At 41.3% G+C, this 27,068-nt stretch overlaps 3 protein-coding genes across 3 annotated transcripts in view; 1 reads left to right on the top strand and 2 right to left on the bottom strand.

Moving 5' to 3' along the window:
- Positions 1-4,208: 4,208 nt before the first annotated feature.
- On the bottom strand, positions 4,209-10,335 carry slc2a9l1 (solute carrier family 2 member 9, like 1). Its single transcript, XM_030420984.1, has 11 exons — positions 10,245-10,335; positions 10,003-10,163; positions 9,801-9,925; positions 9,594-9,723; positions 8,942-9,090; positions 8,091-8,278; positions 7,901-8,011; positions 6,698-6,799; positions 5,524-5,599; positions 5,309-5,436; positions 4,209-5,014 (listed from the first exon to the last, which is right to left on the bottom strand). Exons 2-11 carry the CDS (start codon positions 10,089-10,091, stop codon positions 4,829-4,831), a joined length of 1,284 nt encoding a protein of 427 aa, XP_030276844.1. The 5' UTR covers positions 10,092-10,163; positions 10,245-10,335; the 3' UTR covers positions 4,209-4,828.
- Positions 10,336-14,673: 4,338 nt separating this feature from the next.
- Positions 14,674-18,805, top strand: psmd6 (proteasome 26S subunit, non-ATPase 6). Its single transcript, XM_030420369.1, has 8 exons — positions 14,674-14,984; positions 15,476-15,681; positions 16,786-16,931; positions 17,026-17,245; positions 17,467-17,575; positions 17,715-17,883; positions 18,407-18,484; positions 18,571-18,805. The coding sequence occupies exons 1-8, from the start codon at positions 14,840-14,842 to the stop codon at positions 18,665-18,667; spliced, it is 1,170 nt and encodes a 389-aa protein (XP_030276229.1). The 5' UTR covers positions 14,674-14,839; the 3' UTR covers positions 18,668-18,805.
- Positions 18,806-18,855: 50 nt separating this feature from the next.
- atxn7 (ataxin 7) overlaps positions 18,856-27,068 on the bottom strand; it is a 28,195-nt gene continuing 19,982 nt past the window's right edge. Inside the window, exons 8-13 of the mRNA XM_030420368.1 lie at positions 26,794-26,876; positions 24,870-25,129; positions 24,569-24,758; positions 24,258-24,379; positions 23,018-24,149; positions 18,856-22,073 (exon numbers count right to left, since the gene is read on the bottom strand). Coding sequence (XP_030276228.1) covers positions 22,056-22,073; positions 23,018-24,149; positions 24,258-24,379; positions 24,569-24,758; positions 24,870-25,129; positions 26,794-26,876 — 1,805 coding nt within the window. The 3' untranslated portion in view covers positions 18,856-22,055. The remainder of the gene's footprint in view (positions 22,074-23,017; positions 24,150-24,257; positions 24,380-24,568; positions 24,759-24,869; positions 25,130-26,793; positions 26,877-27,068) is intronic.

The raw sequence follows: 27,068 nt of genomic DNA, 5'->3' as shown, positions 1-27,068 counted from the left end.
TGTGGTTTCATTTGCTCCAACACCTTGAAATCGTCTTTCACTTAGTCCACTGACTAACTGTCAATGTGACCGGCTAATTCCTCTGGCATCTGCTACTCATCCTCTCCCACTTACACAAAGTGGATAATCTTCAGACACAATGGACAATCTAATCAAGTGGAATTTCTGTGCATCCTGCACTCTGACTGACAGTGTTTCATTCGATAATCATATTCACATGGCCTGCACACAACAGGCACGCGTAGGCCTGTTAACCGGGGAAAATCAGCATACTTATTACATGTACAGGAAATGGGCCAAATATATCGACTTGAGACTTATGAAACAGTGACTCATTTTGTCTGTAATGCATCCAACTGTGTTCACTCTCCTCTGATTTGCAGCGTTGCCTGTGAGCTCAGTGTTGCCGGGCGGAGAGACAGAAGAGTAATGGCCCCCATTTCACCTTTTCTTTGCTATGCATGGATTCACCACTGGAGGTGGGTTTTACTTCCTGCTGGAGTCTCCGTGGAAGATAGGAAAAGGCGCAATAACACGGTAGAAATACTTCTTTTAGAGTAAGCAGAGCGTTTTGATGCTTGTGTCTTGTGTTTTGGATGCAACATTTCTAACAGTATAACGATGAATGTTGAGAGGGAGTATTTAGTGTCTTTTTCAAATGTCTAGAGTATTAGTATATTCTAAAAACACTGGTAAACAAACCAATTATTATATTTAACACATAATCAAAGTTACCTCTTGCCCTCTGCTAAATCTCATGTGGCAAAAGCACAGTTCCCCTACATATATACAGTATGTGTATATTGATTAAAGGAGCTCTATGTAGTTTTGGAGAAGAAATTCAAACTCAGGATTTTAATATAAATAAGGTAATATAACCCTTACCCTAACTCAGAAATAATAATTTTATTCCATTACGGAATAAACAGAGTAAAATAAGGTCCTCAGAACACTGTTTGAAGTTTAAAAGGTGGTAGGGTCCGCCAAATATAAACAAAGTAAAACAGTATGAATTGTGTTGTCCTTTAAGGTCGGTTTGTTTATTCAGTCATAGAAATAACGTGAGTTTGTTTATTTAGTTTATTTAAGCATGAGAAAAAGGTATCTCTTTCTCTTCTGAATAGAAATTGATTCCCCAAAACTACATAGTGCACCTTTAAAAAAACAATAACACAAACGAGCAAATAAAAGTCAATATCAGTGACAGATTCCGCAGCAGCTCTGTGTGGAAATACAGTAAATTCTGTAACCGAATTTAAGCTACACATTTTGATGCCAAATGCTAAAATTAAATGTTATTCTATGAGCAACAAACACAATGATTTACTTGAAGTATGTACCTACATATTTAACCATCTTTAAATCAGAATCAAAATGAGATAACAGCACCCGTCAAACTCAACATTGTGGATTTAAATGATTTCGCCCTGGTTGCCATGAGCTACAGTCATAGTCATGCCTTGATGTGCATGCAGTGATCAGTCTAGTGCATCCCAGCGGAGGATTAACATCACCATCTGTTGACGTAACGGAGTCATTACAGCTATAAACTAAAGCCACTGAGACCAGGACACGCATGAATCTTCCATGTGATTCTCAAGAATGTTAATCACAGTTCAATTGTGATTGACATGCTTTAAATTGGACCGAACACCATTCATTTTTAAAGTTTCTCCTCATCTCTTGTGCTATTATTTTAGCATTCTGGCAGCCGTTTGACACAGGGACGAGCCAGGTTTGAGAGACTATTCACCATGGTTTCTCCAATTAATCCTCCAGTTAATCCTCCTCCAGTGTTAACTAGGCGCAGCAGGACGTCGGTGCAGGATGATCAGCCTAGCCAAGATGCTGCCAATCACAGCTCCCATCCCTAAAGGACAGGGCTGTGGATAGAGAGTGCGCTTACAGCGGCTAATGAAGACCCAGGTGGCCGCCAGCAGCTGCTGGCCAGTGATAAGGAAGGAGAGACCTTCAAAGACTCAAATATAGATCATTATAGCCAGTGAGCTACTCAAAGAGCCAACTGGGAATGAGAAGGACTCACCAACCAGGACTGACTGAATTCACACTAATGAGAAGAAGGCAAAAGGATAGAGTGGAAATGGTCCAGAGGAGGAAAATGTCCAGTAGGCAGTTCTGACTCTAGTGTTATTGTTGTCAGAGTGTAAAAAATGCTGACATAATGCAGCACATTAGCATAACACATTGTGTAGAAGCAGGCAATACTTTACATGAAACACAACACCTGATGTCCTGAAAAGAGGAAAAGGGCGGCAGCACATTAAACACTTCAGTCTGAGTTAGATAAGCACTAACAGATAGGACACTATCTACTCTAAAGCATGACTTTAACTCTTGAGAGTGATTTACACATTCTTCCTCTTACAAATGAAAAGTTGGATTTTTGAGCAATATCATATTTTAATTTAAAAGTCTCATATCATGCTCATTTAGTCTCACTATTTTATTTTAGTTTTGAGAAGTGGAGGTTTACATGTTCTAATGCTCAAAAAACACATCTGTTATCTCAAATGCTCTGTTTTAGCTCCTGTCTCTTTAAGACTCCCAAATACTCAGTCTCCTCTGATTGGTCAGTTCATACATGTCTGACCCTGTGTTGCCAATAACAACAGAGCAGCTGTGCTAAATGAATTCTCATGTGCCAAAATAGCCACTGTGCATTGATTGGGCAAACATGTGACACGGTGATGTGGTCAAAGTAAAGGCCGGACTACTGACGAGACGTTAAAGGAGCAGGGCTTTCTGTGGGAGGGAGGAGCTTCTGTTGGTGGGACTTTGACCTTCTTAACTTACAAGATCTTTTACACACACTAGAACACAGGTAAAATAATGAAAGAAAAGAAAAAACTAAATAGCACAATATGTCTCCTTGAATACACTCATACATTTTTTTTTTTGCCTCCACAGTCTTACCTATTCTGGTATGGGCACTAGCCTGTGTTGGCTAATGTTAGCAAATGTTCGCTAACTCTAGGTAAATATGAGCCTACTGTATTATTTACATTACTAAGTCAGTTTGCTTACTTTATGACTCATCTTCACTTGTGCCGCTGTTACAATATTTTTCGCATTTTGGCAAAATGCTAAAGAGCAGTAGTAGTTCAGCATTTATTTAGCATTACCCTTAGAAGTTTTAGGTGAAGACTTGTGTCTTTTTGTACTTAAGTTTCTAAAAAACATTTGTAGTTGTTTTATAATATTCAGTGTTGTGCTGATTGTTTTTCTTGTGCCATTTTCGCTTGATGCGATACTTGCATTTCACTCGTTTCTTGCCCTTTTAACCTTTTATCTTCTTATAAAGCACTTTGTTTCACAAAGAAATAATGCTATGTAAATACAATCTTACCTATGGACATATTTCTGTACTTATGGGAACTGTCACCTGTTCAGCCACCGTCAGCAAAACTTAGTGTCTCGGTTCAGATACAAGCTACGAGAGTTAAAGAAACAGCTTGATCTTTTGTGTGAGTGTGATAGTGATAAACGCCAAGGTCACCAACAGAAGACCAGCGTCCACGAGGGAGACAAAGAAAAAGTAAAGAGACAATGTTGTGGGACAGTGTTGGACAGTTTCCATTAATTGAATTCCCTGTGGAGGTCAAAGGACAGACAGCAGGGCCCGTGGGTACTGACGTGAGCAGAGGTTGATTTATTGCTGGAGAGCTGAAGGAAGGAAACTACTGACCTCTTGTGACAAAACATGTTGCAGCTGTGGGTGCAGTTTTGTCTAGTAGGGCTATGGGCTGCCTTCACGACAGTACAGTGGTGGTTGCTCACTTTATGTAAGTTTAAAAAGGAATTACAGAATTGTAGTAATAATGAGTAAAATTAGACTCAACTCAGCTTGAGTTGCACAGGAAAGTAGAAATAATCAAAGCAAATCCATCGGTATGTAATGACTCTTTTTCGTATCTGATCTTTGAAATTTTATTACAAGCTTGCTGACCTCTGTTCATTCTATAAATTAGGTTGTTTGGAGGGGTACAACATGAAAAGGGAATGAAGACAAGACATTTGTGATGGGCAGGGCTCCAGCAGCTTGTTTCAATAAACTTTGACAGCTGGCATCTATTCCATCGCAATTTAAAACCTGATTCAGTCACATTCATCAGGACACAATTCAAATCTGACATTGACATTTTTATTCAGATGTGGTTTGTATAAGTAAACTTAACTTCCTTCTACTCCGTGTTGTCGATATTGCGTTGAAAACACGAGCATTTTCTGTCATACTGAACACTAATCCTGTGTTAGCATGTAAATATATGTAAAACATCAATTTTGCTATGCTTACATGTGGTCGATAGTGTGAAGTCTAGCATCGGAATAAAATAAAATCTCAGTCCTCTGTTGTCATCCCATTTAAATCTGGACTGTATTATGTTAAAATACACTTATCGTTTTTCATACAAAATTTTATACTTACTCTTTTAGACATTTGTTTCATGGTTCTAAAAGTGTGGCTGTTTTTTCCTTTTACTAGTTATTTGTTGATCGAGGTGTTGAAGTTGGTGTTTGTTGTCGTGGGATGTTGTGAAAATCTCCTGAAAAATATCTCCCTGATAAAAACACAACTCTGCGGAGGAACAAGGATGAACTGAGAATTACAGAAATGACAGAATAACATGACATGGCGATAATATCGATAAGAAATAAAATGCTACAGTTCATGTCTGTCTCGAGTTCTTTCTCTATTGTACAGTTTATGGTACAGTGATTGTAAACTGATGCTTTTGCAGTAGATTAGAAAAATACTTCATGAACATAAATATCGACCAACACAAAATAACCGTGTATCTGGATTGCTTTATAACTTGGTCTCCTCTCTCTTCTCTTCTGTGAAGGACTTCCCACAGACAGTGATGGCTTTAAACTCCTCACAGATCTCCAGCAGGGTCTTCCCTTTAGTCTCGGGCAGGAGGAAGAAGGTATACAGACAACCCAGCAGGGAGACGAAGGCGAACAGCAAGAAGCAGTATGAGTTCAGGGCATTCTGGGGACAGAGTATAAGGAGGGTGAAGATGTGTGAGGTTAGTGTAAGCTTCATGTGTAAAATTTTCATGAAATAGAAATCCCACCAAAATCCAATAGGAAGGAATTGATTTTTCCAGGAGGTGTTTGGAGCATGTTTCGGGGCCATTTGAAGTCCACCGGTACCTATTTGTAGTGACACTTTTTTGAATGTTTCACATAGTTGGAGATATTTGGGAAAAATAGAAATTCCACCAAAATCTAATAAGTGTCAGTGTCAGATGATCAAAATCCCATTTAACTTTGTTGCACTCACAATGAGGAATGGAAAGACAAGGCCCAATACAGCAAAACACAACCAGCGCTGGATTCCAACGATGACAAATGCTGCCATTCGATCAGACTGGATGAAGAGCTCATTGTTGAGGGTCGCTCCAGCTCCGCCTGGCGACATGGGGGATTCAATTAATTATGTCTGCATAAAAACAATCTCTTCTGTGTGAACCATAATGCAGTGTGTGGTGCACATACTAGGTCCTCCGCAGAAGAAGAGGATGAAGACGATGATCAAAGCAGCGGCAATGTATGGAACCCATTGGCTAGAATCCTGCATGACGACAATTTCGTTTACGTATTTATGCATCCTGCTATGTAGACAATTTTGGGAGTTATTATCTAACAGCTGTCTTTGCACACAACAGCAAATGACAGCTGATACATGTTTTGCTGTTATGTGAACAGGTCTATGTCAGTATTGTTGGCAGTATATTTTCATATGATCTCTCGGTCCAATCTCCTTCATGATGACACCATATTTTCTCAATTACCCTTGGTGGTGTCAAGCCATGTGAATAGTTTTGTCTTTTCTTTCTACTCCAATACAGTGGTGGTCAATATACCATATACACATGGCCTTCATTTTCCTCCAATGCTGCACTCAGGGTGGGACGTTTGACTGTTGGAATAATTTCACACTGCTGTGTTCAAGGCTGCCCGATATAAAGACGTAGGGAATCTGACAAATTGTTTTAATTTCTTCAGGATTGATCAGCAACTAAAACAAATGATGTACAGCATAAATCTGGAGGGACGACGGGCCATATTTTAAGTTAGAGCAACTTAATTGGTACTTTGTTAGCTGAAGTTAGCATTCAACCACTTCACAGCTAACATTACCATTTGATCACATACAGTGCATTTCCCTTCGGTCATTCATGTTGTTTCACCTTGAGGACTACTTTTTTTCTGTGTTTATACAACCTGCAACCTGGAACACAGCAGTATGACATTATCCTATAATTTGAGCTTCCTTCCCGCTACTTTTCTGAGGAAATGTTATTTAAATTCTGATTCCTACAGGGACAATTACCTTTTTTAGCAAACTCGAAGTGAAGACTGTTCATTCTAAAATCCATGGAATATTCAAAGTTACCAGGACATGTGCTGTAATGTATGTTTTCAATGCTGTGAACACCTCAGACAGAATTTCAATTCACCTCCACTGTATGTAGTTAAAGACAGAAATCTGTCTAACACGTGTGCAGATAGAACTCAAACTGCCTGCATGGCTTGACACTAGCATGGGTACAGAAATATGTAAAAATATGCTTTAGTGTAACTTGTTTGAAGCAACCCTTTCAAATGCATAGCTTCCAGCTTCTCTCACAGTTACATCAGTGTCAGTTTTCAAAGATAACAGGTTTACCTTCAGGCTGAGTGCAACAGTGACACACACCCAGGTGGCAGACATGACTCCATAACCTCCCCAGAACAAAGGCCTCCTGCCAGTGTGCTCAATCAGCAGTCCCTGAGAGGTCAACAAAATATGGCAGTAATTACATATTTTATGTATATAGAATTTTAAAATATTCTAAGATAATGTTTTCTGTCAGTCATTTCCTCTAACACTTCCAAACCGAATCATTAGATGGATATGCTAGTTTGGTCTAGCTACCGGAACACACGGATGTCAACAAACAGGTAAGTAGCTCCTTGCACAAACACACTGTTTTAACTACTTTTTTATTCATTTTGAGTCATACATGCTACAGTGCTGTGTGCTAAGGTGTCTGCTGTTGTTGCATAACATTCGGTGTGAGATGTGGAGCATGTTAAGAGGCTTAAAACACAGTGTAAAGTTCTGACCCCATGCTGTTAGCATTCAATGCTAAGTCTCCGTTCACTGAGCTCTGTAATGGTTGGACCAAATGTGTTCGCGTCTTCGGTACTGGCAAGTCAAGGGTAGCTTGAGCAATGAAGCTACATGTTTAAATCGACCGAAGTTCTCCTTTAAAATGATGCCCTACTAGACGTGAACCAAAAAGTGATGTGCTTCTGGTTCTTGAGTTTGCACATCTTGTGTGTCAATCATTTCAGTACAGCTTAGTCAGCCGATACCCACATGATAGAGGAAACAAGTCCCCATCTATTCCAGTTGTTCAGGAGAATGCTGCAACCCTGTTTTGCTGTGACACTCCATTAATGTTTTGTGGACTATGAAAACTTCCACTGACTTTCTGCAAAGTGGTGAGTAGATAATGACTACATTTTCATTTTTGGGTGAAGTTATCCTGTAACTACACAAAAATGTGTCACATACATTATGTTGTAGTGAGAAGAGTTTGCCCTGGGAGTGCACGCAGCAATGGACTCAAGGTGACAGCCTGGATTAGCTTGTCGGTTAATTAGCTGGTCATGGTCATAACTAATTATATTTTTTACCATATGTCAGTGTCTACCTGGTGGGATGTAATGTAAGACATACAGGAACGTGGTAATAGTGGCTGAACTAAACAACCAAGAAGTCTCTAACAGTCTGTCCATTATTTCCGTGTTAAGAGAAGATACCCTGTACCAACATATGGAGACAGTCTAAAGAGCTCAGGTACACACCGATGTAGTTACTCACACAGAATATGGTTATGATTATTTCAGATACTCCAAGACCAAGAGTGACATAGCGGATCTGGTCTCTCGGTATACCTGCCTCCAGGAAGATGTCAAAAGAGAAGGTACTGAGCTGGGAAGGAGAGGCAAATTGGTTTGACTTTGGAAATCTTAATAAATACTAGCATAAAATAAAATGTTTCCATCCTCACCATAGTTATGCCTGACAGCTGGTTGCAGCATTGGATGAAGGACAGGGTCATGAGTTGCCATCGGACAGTCCTGTCCCTCAGGAGCTCCAGAGGGCTTTTTAGTGGGGTGCTCTCAATGGCCACCTGCTCAGCCAACATCTCGTCCATCTCCTCCTTGTAGTCGCCTTTGCCCCACAGACTCTGGAGAGCTGAGATGACAAGCCCAAAGTCATATATATATATTTATATACACATTGAGAAATGTGTTCCTTTGCTTATATACAAAACATTTAAAACAACAGGTGTGATAAAAGTGCTCTATGATCCAAAATATGTGTGTAGACCGCAACATACACTGTCACAGGTAAACAACTCTTAAAGGTTCAATATGTAGTAATTTATTGAAAACATTCAAAAGTTAAGTAGTTCTACATTAGTGGAATGTGAAGAAAAAACTGTTTGACATCATGACATCCACGTATTGTGTTGCAGAGACTCAAGTTACCATGCTAACCAGCATTCCTCGACCTATCCTGTGCTAGAGTAAACACCAACACACAACACTGTTATATCCAAGCTCCCAGCCTGGACTGCTGACTTCATGGCCAACTGAGCTAAGTAGCTAATGTTAGCAACAGTTAGCAGCAGTTAGTTTTTTCTGATGATATACTGCCCCCTACTTGTTTTGAATAAGAATTAAACATGATGCCAATTCATGTTACACCATTATCATTTTGAAACTATATGAATTGAATTAACCTTTGGATGACTTTCCTCCAAACAAGATATTTAGCACTTAAAATGATGCTCGATGCTAACACTTAAATGCTCTTTGGTCGCATACTGCATGAATTTTGGGGAAATTTACTAACCTTTTTTGCAAGCCTTATCATCCCCTTTCTCTATGAATAAGTATCTGGGAGCCTCAGGAAGAAAAGGCAACACTATAACCTGAAGCACGGAGAAACATGCAGGAACGCAGAAAAGGATGTTCCATTGCTCCTCACGACCGAGGATCTCACTGAAAGAAAAGAACAAAACAAGAACAAAACGTAGTCTTGAGTCTGAGTTTAGATGGGTTTTTTTTGCATCATTACATACACTTCCTTATATTGAGCTGAAGCTCTTTTTGCACAATTCTCAAAACTTTCTTCTTCTCTAACATGTCTAACTCCCTTTAGCTTAAAGAACAGAAGTAAATTGGTACATCCAGTTTCTAATCTCTACCAGGCAATTTTACAAAGTGGTTAGAGTAGAGACATCACCAGGCTCAACAGATGAGTAAAGCTGAGTATCGTCAGCATGACACGGATAAAAAACACAACCAAAACAGCTGGTCAAGTAACCTAATGGGAGCATATATAATCAAAATTGAAAGGTTCCAAGACTTGACCCCTGAGGCATCGCACAGTGCCACTGCAGAACATGGTTTGCCAATAATGTTTTGTGCATTCCGTGGATATCAAGCTCTCGTATCCTGTAAAATGATCAGAAAAAAGGAAACTGCTATCTCCGTGTACATACCTTAGTCCAAATAAACGTCCAGACAGTTTGCCAAGCGACGCAAAGGTCACTGCAGTCAGACTCACTACGCCTCTTAGCTTCCTGGGTGAAATCTCTACCAGGTACATCATATGGGTGCTCCATCCCAAACCTGCCGGTCATGAGATACTGTTAATCAGTCAAGTAAAAACATGACGTGCGTTATTCTTGACACAGAATATGGCTTACCTGCCGTGTAGCCATGCAGGATCCTCGCCACAATAATCATCTCATATGATTTGGCACCTTTACTCATCAGCATGATCGCTGCTGCCATGATGGCAACAAAGCTGTTTGCGATCATCGCCTTTTTTCTGATGACGGAGCACATGTCACTTCAAGTCTTTTCAGGCAGCAAGACTGAATGTTGCAATTGATCTTTTTTACTCACCTTCCCAGCCTGCCTGAGACAAATTTAACAGTGGTGGCACCAAGGAGTCCCCCGACAGCATACAGGGAAACAATAAGGGACCAGATCATAGTGATCGTCTGCGGAGGCGGAGGCTCTTTATATCTGTCACACCAACTGCTGTTGATGAAGCTCTGTATGTACTGCAGGGAAGGTTTTCAAGAACATTAACCATCTTTTTGGAGAGAGAAGCAAAAAATAGAATGTAAAGTGATGTTTCTCACCGGTGAGAGAGAACTCAGTCCAGTATTGTGGTAGCCATTATGAAAGCTTCCACTGACTCCCAATATAATGATGAGGAACAGAGCATTACCGCGCGTCTACAAACCAGAGTGAAGAACAGAGGTAGGACTCAGTAGTGATCACAGGTGCACTGGGGACACTGCAGAAATGTCCCCACCGCTGATTTCTTACAAATGTGCTAAAAATTGCTTGCACTAAGAAATGTTAACTTACAAATGAGATTAAATTGATTTTGATTATGCAAATGCCAGATGTAATAATATACTCTGACATCATACTATCTCCATGTTACATTACCTAAAATTGCACATATTGAATACCGTTTGAATGTTTTTTCCAACTGAGCCTTTACAGTGTGTTCTTACCACTTGTCAGCACATTTTGAATTATTGGCACTTCATTTTGACATAATTTGATATTGAAAGATGTCTTAAAAGTCCCTGAATCATACTGTTTCAAGAGTACCAACCCTGCTAATATCAGTGGAGACATATCATGCTATTTAATTTCTTTCCTTTCAGTCCATGCTTTATATGTTGATGTGCATGTAAAAGATCTGGAAAGTAAAAAAGGTCAAAGTCAACACCAACCGAAGCTCCTCTCACCCACTGAAAAGAATGCTCGTGAAACGCATCGTCACCAGTCTTGCCTTTAATTCTGTGACTTTGTCACACATTCACATATTTACACTTAGTGGCTAGTTTGGTACGTCAGAATTTATTTAGCACAGCTGCTCTCTTGTTGTTAGCAATGCGGGGTCAGGCCTGTGTGAGTGGACCAATAAAAGGAGACTGGGTATTCATGAGGGCGGGCCTTAAAGAGACGGGCTAAAACAGAGCGTTTTCAGACAGAGGGGGGGATACAGAACACCTGTTCTAGTAGTGACCCAAAATAAAATTAGAACCTGAAAATGTGCATAATATGTCTCCTTTAGAACATACAGTCACAGTCAAGAGCTTACGTATACTTGTAAAGATATCATGATAGTCATAAGTTCCAATGATTTTCTGTGATGGGCGACTGTGGCTCAGGGGTAGAGCCAGTGCCATTGTTATTGAAAGGTCGCTGGTTTGATTCCCCTGGTCTTCATATTGAGGTGTCCTTGGGCAAGATACTGAACCCCAAACTTCTCCTGATGTGCTGGCCGGCTACTTGCATGGCAGCCACCACCATCAGTGTATGAATTACTGTAAGTCACCTTGGACAAAAGCGTCTGATTAATGCCCTAAATGTAAATGATGGATTGAGAGAAACACATACACTATTTACATTTGTCACAAAGGACTTTCATGGAGTTCACTACAAATCTGAGTTTATTATCGGTCTTCTGAAAATGTGACCAAATCTGCTGGCTCAAAAATATACACACAGTAAGTTGAACAATCAATTCAGGTGATTATAGAAAGTTGTGTGAGTCAAAAAGAAATCGTAGCATGACCTGATTGATAACAGCTGGTGATGTTTTTTGTGTCCATTTAATAGGGCTTGTTTGATAAAGCCACTAAGACTCAGCCATGAACACTACAATGGGAAAGTCTGAAGAGCTCAGCATTGATCTGGAAGAGCCAATTATTGATTAGAACAAGTCAGGAAAGTCCCTTGGATCCATTCCAGAGAAGTTACATGGCACAGTTGTGTCACTGCCACGGTCACCTGCTGCTGAGAGAAAATTGGTCAGGATGGTCAAGAGTCAACCAAAAACCACCAAAATGCAGATCTGCAATGAATGAGAAGCTGCTGGAAGACAGGTGTTAGTGTCCACAGGTGTCAGGTGTGTGTTTTTCATCAACGTGAGCTGAGAGGCTACAGTGCAAGAAAGAAGCCCTTGATTTGTGACAGAGTATTTTGTGCTTCTCTCATTCATCACAGAAAAATGAGAGCTGTAGTAATCATTGGAACTGAAGACTGCCACAATATACACTTTCTTTACAGTTTGAGTGTATCTAAGCTTTTGACTTTGACTATGACCTTTCCCTTGACACTTTTCAACATAAAATGACACCCTTGGTAGTGAGTAGAAAAAGATATGTATGTCTAATTTAAGCTTTATTTAACCTGCTTCATTTAAATAACTTTGGTCTTTTTGTCATAATGACATTTTGGAGAAATGTCTACAGCCCCTCCCCCCTCGAAGACACTATTAATTAAAGTTATTTGACTCACTCCAAGTTATGCAAATGTTAATTTCCCTCCTCAAATCTATATTTTACTGATAGGGCAATTCACTTTCATCAAAAGAACTTTATCTATAAGAGTACATTAATTGTGTGCCAGACCAGAAAACGTTCCAACAAAAATAATGGCACAGGGTACATTTTACATTATAGTTGATATTACATTTATTGTAAGAAAGGGTGGTTATTTCAATAAGGCGAATGCATTTGTGCGAAATTAGTGGCTTTCACATTTCCCTAATCGTTCAGCATGTTGTCAGGTGAATTATTTACTGTGAAAATGAATGAAAATGAAATGATGAAAAAACAATATCAATGAAATATCTCAGAAAAGAAAAGTGCTTTGGTATTTTATGAATAAATGTAATCTTAAAAGCATGTCTATTATCTGCTGAGTGCCTCCTGTAAAATAAGGACTACTCAGCGTGGAACTAGATGACTGCAACAACTGATGTTGTAACAATATGAAATGACTGCTTCATGAGCTCAGTTAACTGATATTTACTAACAATGTGTTTCCTGTCTGAGCATTTTATTTTACTTTTTGAATGTCATGTAACATCAGTGTACATTAAATTCAATGTGACCCTGTTATTTTTTTAGTCATTTTTTTACTACTTCAACAAAATCATTATCTTTTGTAACATTGCTCTGTATCCGTTGAGTGTCATTTTACTTTTTTTGCTTTGAGTGAAGAGTTTGGAAAATATCTCTGAAACTGACAGAGTGGAATGACTCAGCTAAAACTGCTTTACATGAGTCACTGAGCGCCAACAAACTCAAGAACAACCCACTCAAATAAAACTGTTATTATGTTTACTTCCAATTTCCCTGTTAATAAAAGTGTGTTGGACAAAGCCAAACTGTAATGTACAAGACAATAAGCAAATCTTTATAAAAGATTTTGAAACAAACATATTTTCATACTGCCTCAACTGCCCTGTGAACAATTATAGATTCGTAGATAATAATTATACTATCTTATACTACAAATGCAGTAGAATTCAGTAAAGTCCTACCAGCTGTCGCAGCAAACTCTCCATTTTGTCTTTTCTGGTATGGATCTTACAGTGAATATGTCCAGACCGCATGGACTCTGTTAGGTATTCCAAGCTGGTTATTAACTTTTCAGACTTTAACTTAAAAAAACTGTCATCGCCCTTCAACTCTGACAATGACTTCCCCTGTGTGAGTCCCATCACTCCCCTGACAGAGCAGGGTGCGGGGTGATAGTGTAATTGAGTGAAACCATGTAAACTCAGTTATTGATATTGCAGAAAAGACCCAAATCACCGGTAGCCCTTCAAAAAACTGGAGACACACAGATAAAGTGACAAAATTAAAGGGTAACTCCACTAATTTTACATATTAAAGTGTGTTTACAGGTCTTGGGGAGGACAGCTGCATATGTGAAAAAGAAGTATAAAGCCTTTTTATGACTCCAGATGAAGCTGTTTGTAATCTGATAAATTATCTCTAGTGATGTCACAGAGTGGCTAAATTGCATTGTGGGTAACGTAGGCACCAGATTTTGAAGAGTGAGAAAAAAAATGTTATTAAAAAAAATTGATATTTCTGGTTCTGAGACATACGTTTTGAGCATTTGTTTTAAACAGTCCATAATGAGTCCAGCACTGTTAGTGCAAAATACCCACGATGCAACTGAGCCGCTGTGTGACATCACTGGACATGATTTATCAGACTACATGCAGCTTCCACAGAGCAACAAAAGGCTTTATACCACTTTTTCGACATATGCAGTAGTCCTCCCCAAGACCTGTAAACACAAGTACAGTTGGTGAAGTGGCCCTTCTAATAGTCCCACATAAACAAAAGATGGGCATTGAGAGTTCAGTGGAGACTAAAGACCCATAATGCAATGCTCTAAGGAAATGGAGGTTCTGCTCACAGCTGGCCTAGAAAGATCTTAGATAACAAATGACAAATAAATATCATATTTAATAAACAGAAATAGGCTTGGATGTTTTCATTGGGGAAAACATTTTATTTTGGCATTTCAAATGTCTTTTTCTTTTTTTGTAATCGACATCCTGTTTGACATATAGAATAAAATAGACATACCATCCCCGTTTGTATACATGTGATTTATTGCAGTATTTGAAGAAACAGGAAAAACAAGCAATTGATACACGGTATGATCTGGGCCCAGGTGTTGTTCATACTGTCGTCCAGCAGAGGGCAGTGAAGGCTAACTCGGTTAGTAGATATGAGGCTGTGCTCCGCTCTTCTCTGCGCTCTCTGACTGACGCTCCGCCGGAAACAACAGCGTCCAGTGTTTTCCGTAGTCATCGTTGTCTAGCTGGTAACGGAGAGCAGTGGACTCTGTCTGCACAAAGAAAGTCTTCAGTTTGAGTCGTTGTTTCAAAATTTTGGACTAAAAAATGCCGCTAGAGAATCTAGAAGAGGAGGGTCTGCCCAAGAACCCTGACCTGAGGATAGCACAGCTCAAGTTTCTGCTCACTATGGACGGTCACAAACAGGATGCTAAAGTGAAGACTGAGCTCATGGACGCTATCAAGGCTAACAGTGAGTTAGCATATCGCCGTGACTTGTATCAGGGACCGTAATAGCCCGGTCTTTATGTACAGGTTGCCCTAAGCGCATGTGTTTTGTTCTGGATGCATAGTTTGTTCATAAAAGCGGGCAAAATCCGATTATGTATTCCACTTTAGCACCTCTATCATCAGAGGGGAGTTAGCGCGCTAGCTAACTTTATTAGCTAACGTCAACTAGCTAGCTAAAAGCAATCTGACGAAGGGTGGTTCGACAAAGTTTGCGTAAGATTACCAAGTTTAATCACTCATAATTTCAGGATTTCCTTTATTCTGTAAACTTCCACTGGAAAGTACAAGAAGCTATGTGAAAGAGGAGACCGTTTTCAAAGTAAAGTGTTGTTCTTTTGTAAATAAATCAACCTAAAACTTTTCTTTGTATAATATGAGTTTCGGGACGTTCGAACTCACGGCTGTCACAATCTAGTCCACAGGTTAAACAGTCATGGTTTGTCTCTGCTCTAGATATGGCTCCATACTACGAGGGTCTGTGTAAGGACCTGAAGTGGCAGCTGGACGGTGACTTGCTGAATAAAATGAAGAAGGCCAACGAGGAGGAGCTGAAGCGCCTGGATGATGTGCTGGAGGACGCAGAGAAGAACCTGGGGGAGAGCGAGATACGAGACGCCATGATGGCCAAGGCTGAATATCTGATCAGAATTGGAGACAAGGTAACACCTCCACAGGACAGGACATCCATGAGTAGGCTGTCTTTGGCATGGCATGTCCTGTAAAGTGTGAAAAATTAAACTAGGCACCTGTGGGTGTTGTTTGAAGAGCTGCTGTGTATTGGTCTGTCACAGTTTGACACTTTGACAGATAATGTGTGATGTGTCAGTTCGGCACATTGATGTGCATAATGAGAGTGACTCAGAAAAGTTGGCCAGCACATTTATTTTAACAATGCTGTGTACGCCACTGAAAATCAAATAGCTTAGTTTTTGATGCAGTATTTATCCTGAGGAGAAATAGAAATGAACTGTGGTAGATCACTCAACATGTGCAAAATGCTTTTCTGAAGCGATGATCAGAGTTATCTTGGAAAGGGAATAAACGAGACCATGTAAACTCCTCCACAAATCCAGGCCAGACTTCATGGCCATATTATCAATGCACCAAGTTAACCCACTTGACAGAGAAGCATCTGTGTGTGAAAAGTGGTGCCATGTATTGATTTCTGTATCTCTGTTTAACAGAATCAGTCAGCACTGTACTGAGAATAATTGGTCTTTCAGTGTGTTATCTGAGAGACTATGACATTTTTTTCTTTCTTTCAAAATCTAAATAGGCTGTTTAGTTTAGCATTCAAATAACTTGGTATTTACTTTATCTCTTGTTTCAACGCCTACTCTGATTTTGCATCGAACGTGCATCGAGTCTAATGGAAAGATGTCCACCATATTTCATATATTAGTGATAATGAACTGATAATAGATTGTAGACCGTACATTGTTTACTTTTAAATTGCTTAAAATTGTGTCTCTAATTGCGATGACTGCAGTTAAGCACATTGCGGTGTCATTCTGAACATCATGAAGTTTTAGACAAACTCATGTCACTGTCTCCTCATAGCTCCGACACATTCCATCCTCTAAGACACTGGATAGAAAACACAAAACAACACTCGCCTCTGAAAATCACTCACTTCGATTGTTGATAGATTCATACACTTCTAAGAGTGCAAACTTGTAGTTTTATGATTAAAGATTTAGTTTATATTTTGTGTTTTTGAACATTTGTAACAGATTCGTTAACATTGTCTCGTACGTCCACAGGAGGGCGCCCTGACAGCCTTCAGGAAGACCTATGACAAGACAGTGGCACTGGGTCACAGACTAGACATCGTCTTCTACCTCCTGAGGATCGGCCTCTTCTACATGGACAGTGACCTCATCACACGCAACTCTGAGAAAGCAAAGAGGTAAAAAAAAAAAAATAGACTGATACCCTCATTCTGACACATTTTCCACCCCCAGTTTCAGTACTCGCCTATCTAACTACCCCCGTCTCCACAGCCTCATCGAGGAGGGGGGAGACTGGGACAGGAGGAATCGTCTGAAGGTCTACCAGGGCCTGTACTGCGTGGCCATCAGGGACTTCAAACAAGCTGCTGAGCTCTTCCTCGACACAGTATCCACCTTCACCTCCTACGAGCTCATGGACTACAAGACCTTTGTCACGTACACAGTCTACGTCTGCATGATCGCCCTCAAACGGCCTGACCTCCGTGAAAAGGTAGAGAAAGGAGGTTGTGTACTCGGAAATGATTATGACATTATGTCTGTGTGTGTGTGTGTGTGTAAGCAGTATAAAAGGTGATGATTTTGACTAATTGCTTCATCATAATACACAGTAAGTGGGCTAGATTTGTGAAATACCTTCACCAAGGTTATTGGTGTGGACACATATGTGTGTAAATTGGCACTTTGACTGCAATGAAATGTGTTGCTCTGCAGGTAATAAAGGGAGCAGAGATCTTGGAGGTGCTGCACAGTCTGCCTTCTGTCCGTCAGTATCTTTTCTCCCTGTACGAGTGCCGTTACTCTGTCTTCTTCCAGTCTTTGGGTGAGGATGCTTTTTTTTTATTCGACTACATAAGAGAAAAACTAAACACTCTCTAACACTAAAATACATTCCAATATTGAATTTGCCAGTTTTACTCACAGGAACAATGTGTGTTCCCCTGTTCTTTTCTCTGCCACAGCCATGGTGGAGCAGGAGATGAAGAAGGACTGGCTCTTTGCCCCACACTACCGTTACTATGTGAGGGAGATGAGGATCCAGGCCTACAGCCAGCTGCTAGAGTCCTACCGCTCCCTTACCCTGGGCTACATGGCTGAGGCCTTCGGCGTCAGCACAGAGTTCATCGACCAGTGAGTTCATGTATACTATTTCCATACGCCGCATCCTCTGGAGAGCTTGAGTGAATTCATTTCATACGCTAGTTGAGGTCTAGTTCCCTTAAGTGTTGGGATGTTGGAGTGGACATGCATAATTGCATCACATAAGATCAAATTGTACATTTGTACAGAGGATTATTTGGGAAATTAAAGGTGTATTTCAATTAGGTGAGAAGATTGCTGCCTCTGTCATGTCAGTATGGTAAATCTATAGCCACACACCAGGTTTGTGCAGCTATTTCCCAGTCTTTATGCTAAGCTAGCCAGTTGCTGGTTGTAGTTTTACCATTTACTGCATAGACATGAGTGGTTTCATGTCGTCATCTCTCTCAAGAAAGGGAAAAAGTAAATTCTCCTTCAGCGTTTAACCTTTCTTTCAGCTGTACGCATTTCTTTTTTCCCGCCTCATGTGTTCAGGTTAAAGGTTAAGGTCAAGCGTCATGCTCTCATACTTCTTTTGCTCAGACGAACTGAACTTAATCTTCCTCTTCCTCAGGGAACTGTCCCGATTCATAGCTGCTGGCCGCCTCCACTGTAAAATTGATAAAGTGAATGAGATTGTGGAAACCAATAGGTAATATTATGATTCTTCACACCTTTTAAACTTCCAGTGATAATTCAAAAGGCAGCACTCTAAATCATTTCCTGTCTTCTTTTCAGACCTGATAGCAAAAACTGGCAGTACCAGGAAACCATCAAGAAGGGCGACTTGCTGCTCAACAGAGTCCAGAAGCTGTCCAGAGTTATCAACATGTAACTACGGCGGCAGTGTTGTCACACCACAGCAAGGGCGACTTTCATCTTTCTTCTTGGTATATCCAAACCTGTAGTTTGTCTGACAAAGTGACTCTTATATTGTGTATATAATAAAATTTGTTTAACTGTTGGGATTGAATTTCTCCAGGGTGGTTTTCTTTTCAATGCAGGAAAGAGGCAGACACATCATTTCATATAAATAGCAGTATAAATTATTTTATTTACAGAAACTTGTTACAAAACAAATATACTATACAATCTTTTTTCTTTAAATATTAATTCTAACCTATGTTTTGTTCATGAATTACATAGCAGCCAATACATAAGTCCAGCTGAAAATGATTTTTGATAATGTATACAAAAAAAAAAATTCTATACACGCTTTTACATAGTATGAATGGTGGATTTATTTTGTCCTCCCATACACGAGCTGTATTCTCTCACTTTCACATTCCAAGTCTATGGTGCTAATTAAAAAAAAAAAAAAAACATCCTTGCAATGTTTCCATCAACTGAAAACAATGCCAAGATGTGAGTTGAGTCTGAGGGTAAACAAAACACTTGATTGAAAGAATTTTTTTTTTTTTTTTTAACATACAAATCCCAGTAAACCAGAGGGGGCTTAAGCCACGCACTGAGGCTAACAGAAAATCTCGACGTCTCGTCTGGAAAACTTGGATATACCCCCCACCTCCCCAAAGAAAAACACACAATACAAAAGTGTTTCATAATGGGCAGCTGACAAGCTCAGGTTTTACCACATTTAGGGTTCATAGGCAGATTTAAAAGCAAACTCCTAAACACTTTTTAACATTCAAGTAAGGTAAAACAACCCAAAGAATACTGTCTTCAAACAGTCAGGGTGAAACAAATTCAGGCACTTTCTTAATTTGATATTTCTTTTAAAAGCTGCAAACTATTTCTTTAAAAGCTGTGATTCAAATTACTTGTTTGGCAACGATAATGCAAGCAGGTGGACTGTTTTTGAAGTGTTCCTCTTCCTTGCGATGATTGCTTTAGTCCCTTCAGCCTTTTTTTATAAAAGTAGAGCATTAAGTGTTTCAATCATGAAATGTGTTTAAGGTCTACAAAGTGGATGACTGAAGAGTCCGTGGAAACTGGTTAGACAATGGGCACAGCTTCGAGCCTGCAGGACAGTTCAGAATCACAGGCTAATTGGGTCATACATTAACTTCCTTTGTTGTGTTTGATTCATAGGCAACGGAAAAATGTCTTGGAAAAAGCACATGTGATTGAGACCTTGAAAAGTGAATAAAGGTATCCTCTGTCGGACAGACACATGCTACAGTGGCAACACTTCATCTTTGTTCCTTAAAAAGGTTTTCAGTACACGATTCATGAGATGCTTCAGCTTCTACATATAGGCGTATTGCATTATATAGACTTGGCAGTGAACCACTCTTAACTTTCCATCTTTTTTTTTTTTCTTTTCTCTACTAAATAAATAATTTTAAAATTGTACCAAAAAATTCAGCGTGTATGAAAAATGCCTGTGCAAAAATACATATTTCACTATGTACAACTTGTTAACAAAATATGTATTCTCAAATAGGGATACTTCAATATTGTTTGATACATTGGCTACAAGAAAAAAGCTAAATTAATTATTTGTTTTTTTTTAAAAATACTACGTTTCCACACTATCTGACATCAGTGGAGGTTCCATAAATCAACAGGTGTTGCCAAAAGTTTAAATGTGTCCCGTGAAGCCATCTCTATGAATCTCGCACCATAAAACCCACTCGAGACAAAATAAGCACACATCCCGAAGAGACGGGCAACTATTGCCTGATTTAAGACTCCATTTTGACAAAGGAATAGAGTATAATGCCTGGCTATCCGTTCTACTGTGACAAATCTTTTCTCGACACGGACCAACGTAGTGTTACGACGAGGCATTGGAACTTGTACACCCAGAGCATGGGTAGTGGTTAACTAACACACAGGAGGGACAATCAAACCCAAAGAAGACAGGTGACGTGCATAAAGTTTGCTCCAGTTAAGACGTACCATACCTGATTCCCTATGTAGGAAAAAAAAAATAAACATTGTAATTCACATCTGCCCACAACAGCTGTGGATTTCACACAGCTGTGTGGGTTAAAAAAAAAAAAAAGTAGGTAAGTTGTGGCAATAGCAATTACAGTTTGCACAGATCCTTCTTCAGATCCACACAGGCAATGCACCATCACCGCTTCATGAGCGAGACTGCCCACCTTTTAGTTTTAAAATAAAAAGTAGTTGGCAAAGCTGATAGCAGCTCTTGGCTAGCTTTGTGGGCAACTAAGCAGTGCCTGTGGAGAAAGTAGTTATTTAGTGCTGTTCACAGTTGGGGGCAGGTCTACTGTGGCGATCGTTTTTGCGACAATGAAAAGATTCAGAAAAATTAACAGGTGTCCTCGGGACCGAGCTTCCTCCTCTGACAAAAGATTCAATCGAATGGGCACATCAGGCATCCTTTTCACATTTGAGAGCACAACTGTCTCCACCACGTCTACAAAGACTCTTTGTAGTTCAGTGTAAAAATCATAAAAAGGTAACACTTGCATAATTATTCTGGATAATAAAAGAATTGACCAGATCGTCCCTACGGGCCCCTTTCAGGCTACAGCGTGTAACCCGAGGTTACTAAAACACGTCACCGGAGAGTCAGACTAGCGGAAAAGTGAAACAACAAGGTGATTGTGTGTTGTTTAAGGTGTTTGCAAGTAACAGTTTGCTGTTGCTCCTGCTCTCCTTCCAAAGGCTTCTGAGATCAGGCGCTGGGGGTGTAATTAAGTCGGAAATTCCAGTAGTCCAGCAGAATCTGACATGAGAAAAATACTCGTATTCCTACTCACATTCGCACACTCATTCTAACAAACACGGAAGAGATCGGCTTGTTGTCTCCCCAGTTGCTCGGCGTCGTGACGGCTTGTCGCATCAGCCCTTGACCTGAACCTGATGAGCTTCGAACCGCTGCTCAGGAGATCCATGGCTGTTGCTACTGTTCCAACCAGACAGGAAGACCTCTCAGAACACTGGGACAACACTCGACGTGGGGGGGGGGGGTGTCCTTGGCTCACTCATTAGACCCCTTGGCGCTCCACGCTATCCCGGTACAGTGCCACCGCCCTGACCCTCCCCTCCCCCCACCCCTACTTCTCACACACACAAAAACGCACACACATGGCTTTGGGAGAAATAGTAAGGACCACATTGACTTCACTGGGCAGTCCAGATCATCTCCACCCTGAGGATTGTGGGAAGCTGAGAGTAATGTGGGTTTGATTTTAGAAGGCCTCGTGCGGTCCAGAGCGGTATGCGGACCGCTCCGGACTATTCCCCGTCCGCCTGCCGGGTCCATACACAGAAGCCGGACATCGCTGTCAGGGACGAGCCTTTGGCTGGGGGAGAGGGGGAAAAGGGGTGGATGTTTAGTTATGTGTCTGTGAGGCATAAGCAGTGAGGTTTCAAATTGCAACCAACTGACAGTGGCTGTTATAAAAACACATGAAGTAGGAAAGGCCCTCCAGAAACATGGTGGTGCAACATGGTGGTGCAGCATGTCGGACTCCAGGGCAGAGAACCCGCTCTCTCTGATATAAAAGCCCATTCTGAGGTCACAAATCAAACACCGATGAAACCATACAAATCGAATATGACAATCCATTTCTACTGATCTATCGTGGAGATGTTACCCATGTAAAAATAATATAGTGATATAATGTGTGGTGTGACGACTGTCGTTTGATGTCAAGTAATAAGTGAAGCATTATTATTACTTTTCATTGGAGTAATAAGTAAAGAGTGACTTATTACACTTCCTGAGTAACTTCCCAACACTAGTCAGGACAGTAATAACTAAACTGCAGCTTTGGAACAGAGTCTTCCTCAACAGTGTGTCACGTTTATTTAAATGATCTGATGTTGTTTTATATTCAAATTTGATTTCTTTAATGCTGCATTTTACAAACAATTTCCCATAACTCGACTGCACAACATTTTGACCTGTCACAGCTAGATTACCACAGGTGTAAGCAATCAAATCAATTGTGGCTGAATGCTATTTAGCCGCTTCAGTTTCATGCTGCGGCACTGTCACACCGTCACACTGTCATGACTTACTGGGACAGCTGAACAGAACAGAGCCGTTGTTAATGTTTTTAGTAACACCTGTGCTTTTCTTACTATGAGGAATTGGGACAAATCAATCAATTGTTCCAACAAGTATTCCACATTTACTGACACATTTTCTGGCTAACCCTTGTTTAATCACTGTCATGTCTTGTCAGATGTAGGACTTCATCAGAGTTTTATTGAAATGCATCTGGATTGGTACAAATCTCACCTGATGTAAATGGGAGTTGTTTGGTAGCCCTGGTGTCCCTGGAATGCTCCGCCCATGCTTTCCATGGATGTTGTTTATGGCAGGTGACTTGGCCACTTTGGGTCTACCTGGTCCTGGTCCCCCTCCTCCTCCGAGCCCTCCTGCCCCACTTCCACTATTAATGCCGCTGGAGGCAGGAGAGCCTTTGCGCTTCTTGCCTTCCAGGCGCCCGTCTGATGAGTGGTGGCTGAAGCTGGTGTGGTGGTCGGATGAGGACTGGTGGTGGACAAAGGGCCCCAGGGAAAGGGTGGAGTCACTGCTGTTCATCATTACACTCATGCGCTTGATGGACTCGGCAGGGCTGCCCGAGGGAGGACCACGTGCTGGCGGCCCTGAGGAGCCGCCTGCTGAACCTCCAGAAGGCTCGGCCTTGAGGCTAAGTGAGTTGGTCCGCACAGTGGGCCCACAGTTGAGCCCGACGCTGTGGACTCCGCTGTGAGAGGAGGACAATGACGATGAGGATGAAGGACCTAATGAGCCGTGGTGGTAGGTGCTCCCTGAGCTGCCGACATTTGCACAGTTCTTCTTGAAAGAGGAGGAGGAGGAAGAGTAGTTGGCATTAGAAGAGGAGGATTCAGAGGGGCCATGGGATGAGGCGAGAATAGAGCTGTTCTTCCTCTTCTTCCCCGAGCCTAAGCTAGTGCTGCTACTGTTACTGTTGGCTCCACTGCTGTTGGGGATGACGGGTGTGGAGGAGCCAGAGGAGATCTCCTTGGGCTTGAAGGACGATGACGACTTGGTAGTGCTGCTGCTGGAGGAACGGGACTTAAGAGCCCGGCCTGAGGCTAGGGAAGGAGCCGAAGAGGATGAGGACAAGTGGGCTGAAGGCATCTGCGGCGACGAAGACACTTGTCGGGCCTGCGTAATGCCGTAGGCCGGGTGCTCAGCCCCGCCCTGTGGGGAGCTGCGGGCATTTAAGGTGGTCCCATAGGAGAGCACGGACTTGCCCTCATAGGATTGGCTATAAGGAGTCTGGGGCAAGGTGGCAGGGGGGCCCAGGAAGCCTGACGAGGGAGTGCTACCATGGGAATTTGTGCTTGTCCTATGGGTAGGTGCAACAGAGGAGGAGTTCTCCAAGGCCAAGGGGATTTTCCTGCAACAGGGAGGAACATCATTCCTTAACTGTTATTGCAAGCAAGCTGGCTATAAAAGAGAAGAAGGCTGATTACAAAAACAAAATATCTTAGTTAGACAGACTTACTTCCACATCTGAGAATTGACGTGCTTGTCCATCATTGAGGTGAGGGCATATCGCACTCTGTCCCATCGCCGATCAAACGAGTAACAGCTTCTCCCAAACAGTCGACTTCCAAACGTACAGTACTGGGAACACAGAAGGGGAACTGATCACCATCTTCACAATCACAACAATGAAGTACACTTTACAGTCATCATAATTCTTCTGACAGAGAAGTTGGAAACAAGCGTTGATTATCTTTTAAAAATCTAGTCTTCTTCATGGTTTAATTAGAGTACCAAAAAAGAAAGTATTCTACAGCTGAGTGCACTTACAGCTGCCGGTCGAGGGTGATAACCTGAATAGTGACAATCCAGTTTGTCAGCGTTGTCCTCCCGCTCCTCGTTCTCTCCCTCGTCACTGGAGGGTCGAGAAAAGCCATCGGGGGTAGTCTGGGGGTGGTGCGGTGACTCGTTGACGACTGCAGGGTCTCCGGGTGTACCACCGCCGTGACTGCTGTTTAGTCTGAATAAAGAAAGAAGAAAGTGTGGCTGGTAATTTGAACCTTAATCATAAAAACTCACCACACACATTCAAAACGAGAAAAAAAAAATCAAGATCTGGAGCAGGACATACCGTGGAAGACCAGGGCTGTGAAATTTGGGCTTGCTGACTGGCAAAGGCTTAGTGGCGTCTGGGGCGGGGCCGTTGCCAAGAGCGACCTGGTGCGCGTCGTGGGCAGCGGCGAGGTGGAAGGAGGGGTGTGGGTCCCTGAGAGAGGGGTTTTGCTGGGAATGGGGTGGGTTCTGGGTTGTTCTGTTCTTGTGCTCCGCCAGCAGCGTGTCAAAGCGCTTCCTCCGCCCTGGCACCGCCCTCCGCTGGCTTAAGGAATGTGTCTGGTGGGACAGTGGAGAGGTCAGGGGTCAGTAATATTGTGTACTTGTTCAGGTTTATGTGTTGCTTTGCTGAAAATGATCACAGCCATCCTATAAAAATATAAATATGTCTGGTGATATTCAACTTTTTCTTCATTACCAACTAATCCCAAGCTCAACAGTGACAATGACTTGACTCAACCATAAGGTACGGTGTGTGAGTCCAAAACATAATACAGCTCACCCCCCTGTGCCAAGAGCTCCATCGATGTCCGAGAACTATTACCAATACATTAATGAGCAACAAGGTTGCAATGGGCCGAGCAGAGATACTGCATTTCATTTTGTCTAAATCTGTCTTGCTGCCAGAAACTAGGCATGTACCGAATAATTCAACATTTTGATTTCATTCATAACACTGTCACTGGAATTATAAATCAACATCCATTTGGTTCAGTTACATTCATTAAAGAAACTCATTAAATAAAGAAAGGCCAACTCATTAAATTCAATGAGTGAACCAAGTCAACTTGAGTCCTTTTTATTCTAGAATTGTCTTTGTATTTTAAGGTTGACGACAGACATTTGACGCTTCATTCAAAAACCTAAACAGAAGTTTGGAATGTACAACAATGACAGTCCTACCAGAAACTAGTGTACCAAATTGCATTTGAATACAGTCCAACAAATACAGAGCTCAGCTGTCTTTCAGTTATTGATTATTATTCATTTAGGTCACAACAGACACTAAGATCATTTTCGCTTAGAAATCAGTACACACATTCTAGGGCTGGCATTATGGCCTTAAAATAATATCGCAATATTTCCAGGCTAAATCATGCTACACAATATACTGAGCAGTGCACGCTAAAAATGGTTCACTATATCACTCCAACGCTAACAGTCACAAATGCAGGTAACCAGCTGGAGGGCCGCCATCGGTGATTTAAGCGCTCTTTGTTTTACTGATGAATCGGTGATAACATACATTCCTCTGTACTTAATAACGTATTGAGTGATGAGTTTACTACTAGTTGTGAGTTTTGACAGTTTAGTCATTGCCGCAACTGAACCAGAGAAAGAGAGACAGCCAACATTAGCTAAACCCCCTTCTTTCTGTAACGCAGGATGACTAACATTGAGGCAGGAGCTGTGGCTGTGCAGGAGGAGCTAATGACTCAGCAGGTGTTGAACTATAATGAAAGGAACATCGAGTGCCTCGATGGTACTTTCCGTTCAATTTAGTTCATCACCTGCTGAGTCACTGGCAGCTCCACTGTATTCACTACAGCCACACTCGCTGTCCGATAGATTATAGTTGAAACCAGTGCTAACATTAAAAAGCTAGGCTAGTCTCTCTTCCTAAGTGAAAGCCAGGATAACTCGCTTGCTAGCCTCCTCGTTCAGAGAGAAACACAAACTTAACGGCAGGACGGTCCTTACATACGTTGTAAAGGTTAGATGGATTCTTTGGATTTCTCTTTTGAAAAAATGGAGTACATATTACTACTGTTTAAGTACTTTACACAAAGAGTGAAGAGAATTAGAAACAACTAGATCCAATTTAAGGATTCGGTACTTTAATGGGAGTTGTTGACCGTGGGAAAACTGTAGAGCATTGCCTGCTTTGTATTCTAAATAATGTGCGGCCAAAATTCAGAGCAGAAAGCGGAGAGCCTGGTTACCTTGCATGTTAGGGATCTTGTGCATGGTTTCCGAGCTGTCATATCCACAACGCCACAGTGGATATCTGGATTGAACTCCCGTTCTGAAGGCATAGGAGGGGAGGGAGGGAGAGGAAAACTGTGACTTGCATTCATTGTGACAAATCACCTGGTCTGGTAAGTTAACTACAAGTTGTGTTGTGTAAAGAATTAGCCTCAGATGAAAGAATATGTTAAGACATATAAGACAAAATACAGTAAACTGAATTCATGAAACAGACTGTAGTTCCCTCCTT

The sequence above is a fragment of the Sparus aurata genome, chromosome 6 (assembly GCF_900880675.1).
Source record: "Sparus aurata chromosome 6, fSpaAur1.1, whole genome shotgun sequence".
Classification (NCBI taxonomy): Eukaryota; Metazoa; Chordata; class Actinopteri; order Spariformes; family Sparidae; genus Sparus; species Sparus aurata.
This window is presented reverse-complemented; position numbering and strand designations above follow the sequence as displayed.